This window comes from Mauremys reevesii, linkage group 8 (genome assembly GCF_016161935.1).
Source record: "Mauremys reevesii isolate NIE-2019 linkage group 8, ASM1616193v1, whole genome shotgun sequence".
Lineage (NCBI taxonomy): Eukaryota > Metazoa > Chordata > Testudines > Geoemydidae > Mauremys > Mauremys reevesii.
The window spans coordinates 105,481,918-105,494,404 of record NC_052630.1 but is presented as its reverse complement, the minus strand read 5'-3'; the positions used below and the strand labels follow the sequence as shown (position 1 = coordinate 105,494,404).

At 45.6% G+C, this 12,487-nt stretch overlaps 1 protein-coding gene across 2 annotated transcripts in view; it reads right to left on the bottom strand.

The window, feature by feature from the left end:
• Positions 1-703: 703 nt before the first annotated feature.
• The window catches only part of TESK2 (testis associated actin remodelling kinase 2), a 109,276-nt gene continuing 97,492 nt past the window's right edge, over positions 704-12,487 (bottom strand). For both annotated transcript variants that reach the window (XM_039485107.1, XM_039485108.1), the window contains exons 10-11: positions 7,390-7,537; positions 704-4,623 (exon numbers count right to left, since the gene is read on the bottom strand). In XM_039485107.1, the coding sequence (XP_039341041.1) occupies positions 3,611-4,623; positions 7,390-7,537 (1,161 nt within the window). In that variant the 3' untranslated portion in view covers positions 704-3,610. The remainder of the gene's footprint in view (positions 4,624-7,389; positions 7,538-12,487) is intronic.

Sequence of the window (12,487 nt, the reverse complement as noted above, 5' to 3'; positions counted from 1 at the left end):
ACAGGAATTATTCAAGTGTCTTTAGTTGTACTGGCAAGAAACGTTCTGTACATGAACACCTTTCAACAAAGTAGAATAAACCTATTATAGCCCTTTGCCCTGCATCTGCTTCTTTTCAGGGGCAGCAATTTACCACATGTGCTCTCTTACTTGTATGTCACCGATCAGCAACAACAAAATAGCTTATAACAGACATTTAAATGAATCCAACATAGAAAGAACTGAAGTGAATTTAAGTTAGATTTCTTCAGATGTAGCAGTGTCTAGAAATAATTTAAAAAGCTAGAATTGCGTCCATTAGAAAGTCAAAAACATGATAAAATTCAATCGGAACAAAGCTTTTAATCGCATTACTGTAAAACGAGTGGTTTGCCTGAACTCATTTTTAGCAGTTTGTATTAATGGTCATCAATAGCTGGGAGAAGCTGCCTCACCGTATGGGCTACTAACTATATTGTGTAGGACGACAGCATCTGTGAAGCGCCCAAGCTCCATCTAACCAATCTAGTCTAGCCTGGCTCTGCGTGGCCAGATGGACAATTTATGGTTAGTGTTAACCACATCAGACCGCAGAAAGACTTGGTTTTCTGAGACTTACCAATTGAAAAAACAGACTTACATACATGTGCCACTCCCACCACATAGCATGACGTCTTTCCCAAGTACCAGGTTAACAGTCCATCACCATTCCTTGGCATTTCCATCTCTGACCCATCTCCAACTCGGCACCACGGGCTGGAAATGACAGGGCCGTGCCCTACACAACGCAGCTGCCTTTGTTTAAACAGTGGAATACTCTCCCCCTCCCCCAAACTAAAATTATTTTAGCCATTGTGTTCATAAAACGGCTGGGGAATACAGATTTTAAAACAATTCACCCAGGGGAGGAGAGGAGAGGTCAGTCGGACGAGCCATGGATGTGTCCCATGCCTGTCACCTCAAGAGCCTCACAGTCAAGTTTAACAGAAGAGGTGAAAGCAGAGCTTCCAGTGCAACAGGCCTCCCCAGTGAGATGCTGCTGCAGCATCATCATTGGTTTAAGACCTATGAACAAACAAGGAGGCGCAGTTCTTTACTCAGTCTTTGCAGTGGGACTGAAGGCAGAAGTAGGATGCGGGTTAGTTTCCCTGCAGCCCAGTGATGCTTCCAGATAGAAACACTTCTTGTTATTGCTCATTTGCCGGACGTCACAATCCTAACCCTGCCTTGTGACAAAACAGCAGCTGGTGAGGATGGTTTCCTTTGCGAAAGGCTACAATTGTAAAACAAGCATCAGCTGGATGATTGTTACTTTGATTAGCTTGATAGTTTCTCAGCCTTGAACAGAAACTGCATGTATGTGGGTAGCACCTGCCAGCCAAGAAGCTCCACACTCTGTAGCCTCCCAACTGCCCAGAGAGGATACACAAGACAGAAAAACTACCAAAGATGAAAAACAGGATTGCTCTAGAAATCAGCACCTTTGTGACGGAGCGGGAGTGCAGGAGCAAAGAAGGGTTAGAAGACCTTATTAGGGATACACATTTTTTCTTTCAAGCTACCAAGACCTGTCCCATTGGCAAGGCCTATGCTAAGGAATTCAAGGAGGCCCAGGGATTCCTATTTAATTCTTCACAGTCAATGGCAAGGGGCAATGCTGCTGGCCACTTTCACGTGAGCACTTGAGAGAGGAAATTTTAAGTAATCCATGGGCCAGAAGACAATAATTTACCACCCCACAAACCCAGGCTTTGTCTCTCGTTCTCAAACAACCTTCCTAGCTGGTCTCTAAAAACCCCTTCTTCCTCATCCTCTATTTCCGTGGGGTGAGACAAGCAGAGGAATAACCTCATTTCCATCAGGGGACACTGCTGCTTTACATTTCCTCTCCCACCATCAGTGCCAAGTCCTCCCAAGGCTTCAGCATTGAAACAGGAGTCTCCAAGTGAGTACTTGGGGAGAAATTCACTCCAGTACCGGGGGCCATTAAGTGGTACAGAGGGGCTGTTGTGAATGTCAGTCTTACAGATAAGCTGATATGCGGCCCGGTGAGAGCCAGGAATGATAATGCAGACAAAACCCCACACATTCTAATCTGGGGACGTGCAGTTGCAAGGACCATATAGGAAGCTGTGCAAATATAACCATAGGACAAGCTTTCTGTGTATTTCTACCATAGGGCTAGCACCTGACTCTGACACACACAAATGTGCCCAAAGTGGCTGGCTTTAAACACACTATTGTTTCTTTCAAATTTACATTCTGGTGGAAAAATAAAACTGCACTCAGATGGTTGCTGAAGGCAGAGGCAAATGGAGATAAATGCGCCTGTTACTCTCTTTTTACCAAAGCAATATATAACATGGAATTTATGGGGAAAAATTGATTTTCTTCAGTGTCCCTAACAAGCTGAAAGCCTTTGTGAGTCTGTCCTAATCCCCTTCTCAGTGAAAGGTTTCTTTAGATTTGCATGCACGTAGCTGAAAGCTTTGCTGTCAACTTCCATTGCACTGTAGGTTTTTATTCTTTGACAAATGTATTAAGCAAGCTGCTTGGTGTAAATAGGGACAGATTGTTATTGCAGTGGAAACGCCATCACATTAGGAGGAGGAGGTCTCACAGGACTGGAAAAGGGTAACAGGCCCCTTGTCTCTGGGTCACTGATTCAAGCTTGGCCAAGGTCAGTAGTGAGTGACGAGTTGTTCCCAGAATGCTGTTTGGTGGGTGTATGTGGAAAGAGTTAATGGTGTCAATTCACTTCCTCATGGACAAGTGTCCACAACAGAAAGCTTTTATTTGCAGTTTCACAAGAGGCCAGTGAGTGAATGTGCCTGAGCTACCCCTCTTTCAACCCAACAGTAATCTCCCTCTGTGGCAGGTTAGATACCCAGACGGCTGCGTGTATGGGGGAAATCCTAAAGTGTTGTGTCCTGTGCTGTATCTGTAGGGATGCACACGTGTCTGCAGTCTCCAAGGCTGTCGAGCCAGCCTGTTTCACTGGGAAACTGAATCCCAGGGAACAAGAAGCATGCAAGAGAATGGTTTCCTCCTGTTACTCAGCAGGTACTTGGCGTGCTGCTAAGTTTTCAGAACTGCTACCAGCAGAAGATGTGTGTTTTCCTTGCTTTTGAAATCAGTTTGTTCCAGAGTGTGGTGTGAGCCTACAGATCCTGTTAGAGCTCTGAGATCTGAAGGCATTTGTATCTGCCTGGCACTGTCCGAGAGAGAGCCTTTCTTCCAGTATCAGACAAGGCTCCCAACTGAATTCACATGCACCAGCTAGACAGAGCGCTAAAGTGAAAGATGCAGGGCTGGGGTTCAAATCACTGACACACTACCAAGCTCCTGCTGCATACAGCCCTGCAATGATTATGGGACCCCAGGTGGGCATCCTGCCCGATGCTGGTTGCAGTAGTTGCCTCTTGTAGTGAGCTAAGGGATGATGTACACGTTTAAAAATAAAATAAAAAAATACTGTCTCTTCAGATGCGCTTTGCAGTCCCTGTTTGATGGCCGGTTTCTATGATCCACTGAAATATCCAAGACTTAGCACTACAGGAAAAAGTTAAAAACTAAGTGAATGGGGACCGTGTGTTCCCACAAGAATGTATCTGGGTTTTAAGCCCTCTCCTTAAATGTCACATTTTGACTGTGTGCTGCCAGATGCTGACATATTAGGAGGTGCCAGTGAAAGTGGGGCAGAGCTGTCCATATCCAGCACTTCAAATGACAATGTGTCTCTGCCAAGCTCCACAGAGGGGTTAACACTGAATGGAGGCTTGGAAGCCTCTGGCAGTAAATTCTTCCGGATCTCATCTTCCACCTCCATGTCTTCAGAGGAGGCACAGCTCGCAAACAATCTCAAGGAGCTGCCTTCCTCAGAGTTGACTGAATTCTGGGCTGAGCGCCCCTTGTATCTTAGGGACTCTGGCTGAGCCTGCACTAGCAGCTGGTTATATCCTGGATCCTCTCTTGTGTTCTTAACAGGACAGAATCCATTTTCCTCCTGGGACTCTGGCCCATCAGAGTAGTCCATGTCCTCCTCTTGCTCTGGCACCAAAGGAGAGTCCTGCCTGTGAGATCTGACCTGAAAGGGAGGGATTTCTGATACTCCATACTTACTGCTGCTCAGGAGTTTTTGCCGCATCTCAGCCCCTAGCTGGGTCGAGTCGCACCTACTGACGGTTGAAGACAGACCCCCAAAAGGGACATAATCTTTATGCAGAAGTTCAGGAGAGACTGGGAGAGATCTGCACCGCCTCCCAGGGGGGGAAGAGAATTCCTGCCAGTCCGTGCTATAAACCTGCCTTGACAAGAGCTGGCTAGCCTTCAGGCAGTCCTCTGCCTCTGGGGAGTGCAAGTCAAACACAAGGGAGATCACAGACTTGCTTGGCATGTCAAAAAATTTGATCTTTCCCCCCTTCAGATCTTCCCTGGCATTGAAGGGGTTGACTTTCCGTGCTGCCCCCTTGCTTGGTGTGTAGTAGGGGTCCTGTACATTGATCTTCCGGGAAGGCTTGCGGGAGAAGATATCCGACTGACTGCGTGACAGCAGGATATTGCGGCGTGGGCGGGGTGACTTGGGCGGGATCTTGTCATCCAGTGAACTCAATCGCTTTATTCCTAGTCCTTTTTCAATCAGCCCTGAATAGGAGAAGAGAAACACCTTTAGCTTTGTGGCCAGACATGCTGCTGGCCTGGCTCACTCCATCTGGGTCACAACCTTACAAGGAAGGGGGAGATTCCTTACTTATAAATGATGCTGTCTTACAAGGAGCATCCTCCACAAGCACACACTCTTGGGTTACCTGTGAGTTCCTGTATGGCAGGGGTTCTCAAACTGGGGGTCGGGACCCCTCAGGGGGTCACAAGGTTATTACACGGGGGGTCGCAAGCTGTCAACCTCCACCCCAAACCCCGCTGTGCCTCCAGCATTTATAAAGCTGTTAAATATATAAAAAAGTATTTTTAATTTATAAGGGGGGTTGGACTCAGAGGCTTGCGGTGTGAAAGGGGTCACCAGTAAAAAAAGTTTGAGAGCCACTGCTATATGGGATCCCTGCGTGCAAGGAAGGTTGGGAAGTTTTGTTCCCCTCATTCCCAAGTGTAGGCGCATGCTCTTAATGCGAAACGATATGCATCTAGCATCCTAAAATGAAGCCATATCCTTTTACGGCTTTTTTTTAATTTAAAACCGACAACTGAAATGATGATTTAAAAGTATTGCCTCCCTGTGCTACTAACCTCTTAAATGATTCAAACTGAAGTAATTCTGAAGTTTGAATTTGCTTTTCACCATTGGTGCAGTTTTACTTTCTTCATTTCACTCAGACTGGTCAGTTTACCTATTATTTATGGTCAAATCTGTCCACACTAGGGCAGTGCTAGTTTTGGTTTTACAATACAGCAGGGAAGTGAAAACCCAAAGGAGATGGTCATTTTACAAACTTTGATGTGCATGAAAATTTGTTCATCTGTTTTAAAATTTTTATACAAACCCTACTTTTTGAGTGGCCCTTCAAATCCCATGTCAGTAAATTCACAGGCCAATGAACAGGTCTTTTGAAGGGGACAGTTAGTAGCTGTTCTCTTTTTCTAGCCTCTTTTGGGTCCCATGTACTAGCAGAACTAACTCAAGTGCAGGATCTGTTGCGATAACTTACCATTAAAAAAGCTAGAGCACAAAATACTAACACAAAAACGCTGTGAGTGAGGTTTTCACAAAAGCTTAAGACACCTCCGTGTTGTGAAAGGTGAAGGCAAAAAAAAAAAAAAAATCAATACTTCCCTCTGGAAGTGGAGAGATTAAATTCCATATGAGCCTTCACACAGTACATTATCCAGTGCAGAAACTAGGGAGACAGTAGTTTGACTTTGTCACAAGAGGTTATAAACACTGTTTAAATCCATGTAATAAAAGCTGCATCATTAGAACAGGGTGGAAAAAGATGTTCATAATTATTCAGGAGGAATTTTTTTAAAAGGCTCTCCTGAGAGTTAGCACCTAACTATTACTGATTTTCAATTGGAGTTGGGAGCCTCTCTGTGCTTGGTGCCTCTGGAAATCCCCCTAAGCTACCACAGGGCAATGCTGACTGATTAGGTGGGAAGTCGAAGATTTTCTTCTCAGGATTTTTGTTTGTGGGACAGATGCATAGAGATACCTACTTTTCCTTCAGACCCTGTTACAGTTTAGCCTGTGCTCTGAAGGACATCACTGGTCCAGAGTGGAAGAGGTCAGTTAAAGAATACTGTGCAAGATCTCCCTATCACTATGGGAACCTGAGAGCTGCTGGGGAAGGAGGGAGGAAGAAAAAGAGAACTTTTTGATTTTTAAAAGAGGACTGTTGGATTTCAACCCCAAAAGCCAACTCTATAAAAGCTCACTATCCTGCAACAATAGCTCCTTTCCCTCTGCACACTAGGTGGCACTGAGGCGCTGCACAGGAAGGGACTCCAGGCCACCAAACATTCCCCACTGGGTTTCGGTTTTAGTCTTTTCTCCAGAGCTCACAGCATTTCTGGACAAGAGATAAAAATCTTGTATCGACTGTGCCCTTTATCCTGAAGGATTCCAAAGCACTGCACAAATGCTACATGCACATACACCAGAGACCTGTATTTATACCAGGGTGTGGTGGAGATAAACACTGACAAGACATGAAAAATTGCATTTATCATGCACCACTGTCTACCTCCAAATCCAATTCTGCCATCCCAAACCCCTCAGCAACTTGTGAGGCCCTGGAACCCCCTCATTGCTTTACAAGGGGAGGCAACACTTATTTATAGCTCTGGCTACTTGCAAGATTTGAGAGCTTAAAACTGCAATAGTAGGAGTTACAGCTTTTTGACTGGTTATAGAGGTCTCTAAAAAATGTCCTTTCCCTCAGAGGGCTGTGTACAGTATGACCCGTGGTACTAAGGCATCCGGCTTTACAGAAGGAAGGAAATGTACAAGAACAGCCAATAACTTTGGTCTGAAGTCGTTCTCTATAAAACAGGGCCTGAAGGAATGTGTGGTACGGTGGCAGGAGAGAGAGAGGTCATTGTGATTAAGAGTGTCTGTCAGGGTAGCATCTTCCTCTCCACGGGCCATGTCCGCACTTCGTTGTCAGTAATACCTCAGCGACAGACAGACACTGTTGGTCTAGGTAGACTATCCGTCCGTCTCAGAGTGGGAGCGCCTGTATTCCCTTTATGATCAGATACTGAAGCAAGCACACTGCTCAAGATGGAGCTCGTTAAAGGAACTGGGAGAAAATAAAAAAAGTCTTAAATCTTACTTCTGTTTTTACATTTTTCGCAGGAAGTGGGTAGAAGGAACTGTCCCTTGTGATATGAAGCACTTTATCTTCACTACAGTCATCTCTAACAGCCATTGCAGAAATGCACCCCCCTCACTCACACCTTTGGAAATCGAGATAGGTTTTCTCTCTGGGCCATCCAGATTCAGCAACTTCCTCTCTCTTTCAGACTCCTCATTTCTCAGGCGGTTTAAAATCTCCTCCAGTGTTTTGACGATGTCGGCAAATGAAGGACGTAATTTTGGGTCCATCTGTGAATGTATGCAAAAGCCAAATAAATCAAGTAGTCTCCTCCAAGCCATTCTATCTACAGAGCTGTGTGGATGAAGGGACAATTTTCAAGAATTTAGTACATTCAGATTTGGAGGGGGCTGTTTTAGGAAGTGGAACATAATTTCATGCTCAGTGTAAACTTCGTGACTGTAAGTGGGGGAAAAACAGCAAGTACATATCACAGCCCATGTCCATTAGTAAATCTAAACCTAGCTGTATGGAAGACTTCACAATTAACTGTTAAGCCTCAGGCTTCTTATGTAGTGGACGTGGTCTGGAGCCTAAACAAACTCCTTAAGGGGGAGTGCAATGTTCCTATTTGTATTGGGGAGTTCATAGTGCCAGGATCTCATTTCTGGATCCCAGTAACTTCTGACGGCTTACATATACATCCAGTTTCAAAGGATGCCGGGATCAGTGCAAATTATACTCAGAGCTGTTTGTTCCTGTGTAAGCATGTCACTATTTTAAAAATTTTTAAATTTTTCCTTGAACTACTAGTGGCTGTTATGAAAAGCTGCCCAGACAGTCTAGCTGATTAGACAAGAATCTAACACCTTTAAATATTATTGCTTTCCACTTTGCCCTTGTTCGTTTCCACATAGTGCCCAGCGTGTTGGTCCTGGAACTCTACTACAGAATTCCTGCAGCAGACAAGAAGCCAGACTGTATATAGGTAGATAAAGCCAATACACTGTGAAAAGCATCTTACAGGACCACCACTGAGCCAGAGAACATCTGTTGCCTAGTAGAAATATTTCTCTAGGTAAAGGTTAAAACTAACTTTATGGGAAACCATGGTGACCCTTTCAAGGGGCTACTCAAGACAGGGGTTGCCTACTAGATACTGGGCCTTAGCACAGGTTGTGTGTTAAGTTGCTCTATGTAAAAAGGTTTAATTCTGTAGATAAAAATTAACTTAAATGCAAAGCTAGAAACACAAGGAAGACCATCAGCTATAGGCAAACAGAGAAGAAATTCTTGACTCCAAAATCAGAGTCCTTGCAGTACAGATAGCCTCAGACCAATCCCACCCGCAACACAATGCTCAGGAGGCAGCAATGCTTTGTAAAAGGCTTTCAAAGGCTTCCCTGAAACTGCCCTGCAGTTCCTAGGAGATGGAACTGACTGAGGAAAACTAAAATCACTGGCCAGGGATGCAACATTATGGCAGAGAATTCAGACATACAACAATAAAGAATACATGACCAAATCCTCAGCCCCATTCTGGTTGCTTTAAATGGCACAAAAGGGCAGCTGGGTATTTCTGACACTGGAGACTATCTGGGTGGCGTAAAGCCAGTACAGCCAGCTCTAATCTCTCCCCATGCCACAGAGAGTGGGAAGGGGTGGCGCCAGAGCACACTGCTTTGGCAATCCTTATCCATGTAATGGACCCCAGGGACCACGGCAAGAAATTAGAACAGCTCTTAGTCCATGATCTGTGGAGGGGCAGAGGCAGCAGAAAGGTAGCTTAGAGACACCTTTGCCTCTTCCCTCCTCAGCTACTCCAAATCTGCTCTGGTGCAGCTGAGGATTCAGTCCTTAAGACCATAGATCCCACAGCCCACCTTATACCCATGGGACTTTTTGAATGAACATACATGGTTTCATTTGTAAGTTTGCATGCAGTGTGACTTATAGCTGCAGTGGGGACTTCAATTTTGGATTTCCTGGCTTGGCCATGTTTAAATTCAACCATAATGGTGAATTACAGAAGTTTTTTTATGCACTGAACTTGTATTTCTGTTTTTACTGCTCTCCCTAGGCAGCCTTAAATGTTGTCACTTGCTGCAGGAAACACCGTGTCTCTGCATATTTATGGTGCAGCTAATTATGCTGAGCCACACAGTTTCCATTACTGTTTGCTGACTTGTCAAATAATAAGAACATGACATATGATTGCTTCCACCCTCAGCGCAGACCTTGAGGTATACTAGCAAGACTGCTTACTAGCAAAGCACAAAGAGTGTGTAAAGATTCAAGGAAACCTTATCTGGGTTCCTTTTCGCCATGTATATTTGTTGAATGAATTACAACATGTCCTACAGTGAAAGGAATTTTGTTAATAGTTAAATTTATTTCCTGGTGCTGCTTTTGGGCCCACAGTCACACTCACAGAAGGACCATTTAATTGGGAAGCGCATTTGGTGCTAGCTGATAAGTAACAATTCTCCTTCTGTAAATAAACTGAATTCTTACATGAGAATATAAAAGTCATTTCCCCTCTCAGAGAAAAGCATCTAGTGCTGGGAAGCCCCATGGTCTAACTGACTAAGCCTGGCCCTAGGAGCTGGGAACTCTCACATTTTAACCCTAGCTCCAATAAAGCAATTTAGCACTCACTATATAGAATACTTCAAATGTTCAAAGCACTTTATAAACATTAATCGATCCTCACAACACCCCCGCGTTCTCTTCACTGAATTAATGGAGAAATCAAGGCAGAGCAGTGCCGTGACTTCCCCACAGTCATAGGGAAAAGTCACTAGCAGCATCAAGAACAGAACCTGGGTGTTCCTGACTCCCTTCCCCCAATTCCTCTAGACCAGCAGGGCCGGCTCCAGGGTTTTTGCTGCCCCAAGTGGCAAGAAAAAAAGCCATGATCGGCGGCAGCTCCACCGCGCTGCTTTCTTCGTCATCGGCAATTCGGCAGCAGGTCCTTCCCTCCGAGAGAGGCTGAGGGACCTGCCGCTGAATTGCTGCTGAAGAGCCCGACGTGCCGCCCCTTCCCCGTGGCCGCCCCAAGCACCTGCTTGCTGAGCTGGTGCCTGGAGCCGGCTCTGTAGACCAGGCTGCTTTTGGCTCTGCCACTAACTTGCTCTTTGTCCTAAAATAGCTTGCTAAAGGCCAACATTTCCAGAAGCGGCCTCTGAGTTTGGGTGTGCAGCTTGACGCTGTTGGATCTGATTATCAAAGCAGCAGGGGGCCCACATCCAACTGAATTTATTGGGAGCACCCACATTTCCAACTCAGGTACCTCAAACTCATGCCTAAAAGAAACTGTAAGCTGGCTACCCAATAAGAGAGAGCCACAAGGAGAGGTTACTTACCTTGTACAGTAACTAGAGTTCGAGATGTGTCCCCCTAGGGGTGCTCCATGTCAAAATGTATGCATGCTTGGGCACAGTTGATCAGAGATATTCATCAGCAACGTCTGTGGGTCCGCGCCTGAGCCCTAGACACCCTTGTATGCCGGTACAGGGGTATGTACGGAAGGGCCAGACCTGCTGCCACTCTAGTTCCTTCTAAACCATGAAAATCCAGCGAAAGACTCCAAGGCAGAGGGTGGGTAGTGCAGCACCCATAGGGATGCACATCTCATAGCACTCCAGTTCCTGTACAAGGTAAGAAACCTCTACTTCTTCTCCTTTGAGTAGTGTCCCTATGGATGCTCCGCATCAGGAGATTCCTGAGCAGTACACCTCAGTTACAAAGGAGGGTGCCAAGGAGATGGATTCAGTAGGGACCGTAGAACAGTGTCCCCGAAAGCTGCGTCAGCTCTGGAAGAAGGCAGAAGAGCGTAGTGGTGGGGAAACATGTGTACCAAATACCAGGTGGCTGCCCTGCAGATGTCTGAGACATATTTTTCAGTAGGGCTACAGATGTAGATTGAGTCCTGGTGGAACAAGTATGAGGGTGGGGACACAACCCTCCCTCCCCCCACCCGGCTTCATAACTAAGATGCATCCTGCAACCCATTTGGACAGTCTTTGGGTGGAAATCATCTGTCCTTTCATTCCTTCTGGGACTGAGATGGAAGCCTAGGTGAACCTCTAAAGGGCCTAGTCCCATCTAGGTAAAAGGCAAGAGCTCTGTTTTCGTCCAGAGTATGGAGGCACACTTCTTAAAAATGCCAGTATGTGAATCTCCTGATTAACGTGGAATTCTGAAGAACTTTTAGGTAGGAAGTGAAGGTGTGGACGAAGTGTCACCTTACCACAAGAGAACACTAGCAGGTCAGCCATTAAGGCTCCAAGCTCCCCTCTCTCCTGGCTGAGATGATGGCTGCGAAGAACAAGATTTTAAGGGACAAGGGGTAGGGAAAGGGATGAAAAGTTGTGATGGCAGCTAGATGAACCTTAATGGAGCTTAGCAATAAGCCTTGGTTTTTAAATTCAGCAGGTAATCCAGAATGTGTGTCAGGACTCGAGCAGAGATATAGAGTGCTGGCTGCACCAAGTCTGGAAGTGTTTCCACTTCTGGAGGTAAGTTTGTCTTGTCAAGTGTTTTCTATCATTAAGCAACACTGTTTGTGGCTCTGGGGAGCAGACTTGTTCTATAGCACAGAGTCATCTAGTAGCCATGCCTTGAGGTGAAGCGCTGAGAGGCGGGGGTGAGTCCCGACTCCTGGACAAGGAGATTCGCTGTCAGGGGAAGGTGGAAAAGGGATTACAGACAGACATATGAGAATCAGCTCTGGGAACTACACCATCCTCTTAGCACTGTCATGGTGGAGACAGGTTACTCATTTTTCTGGTTTCATTTGTTTAGGACTTGAGCAGGAAAGGCATCAGGGGATAAGCATATAGCAATGTGCCAGGTCAAGGGATGACTAGAGCATCTCTAGTCAAGTTGTGGAAACACACTCTCCTTGTTGCATTGGATGGCATCACAAAAAGAGATTCTCTCTGAATGACCCTAGGTAAGACATCTCTCAGAATACTTTGTTGTTCAGCTCCCACTCATGGTCAATAAGGAAACCCGCCATTGTGTTCTGTGCTCCTGATAGATAAACTGCTGAGATCCATATATGGTGCGATAAGCACCAGTTCCATAGTTTTAGCAATTCAGTGAATAAAAGACCGGAACATTGCTCCTCATTGTCAATTGATATAATACATTGCTGCTCTATTGTCCAGCAATATTCTGATCAGGTGGCCCCAGATGTGGGGTGGGAGTGCTGGCACGTGTAACGAACAGCTCTG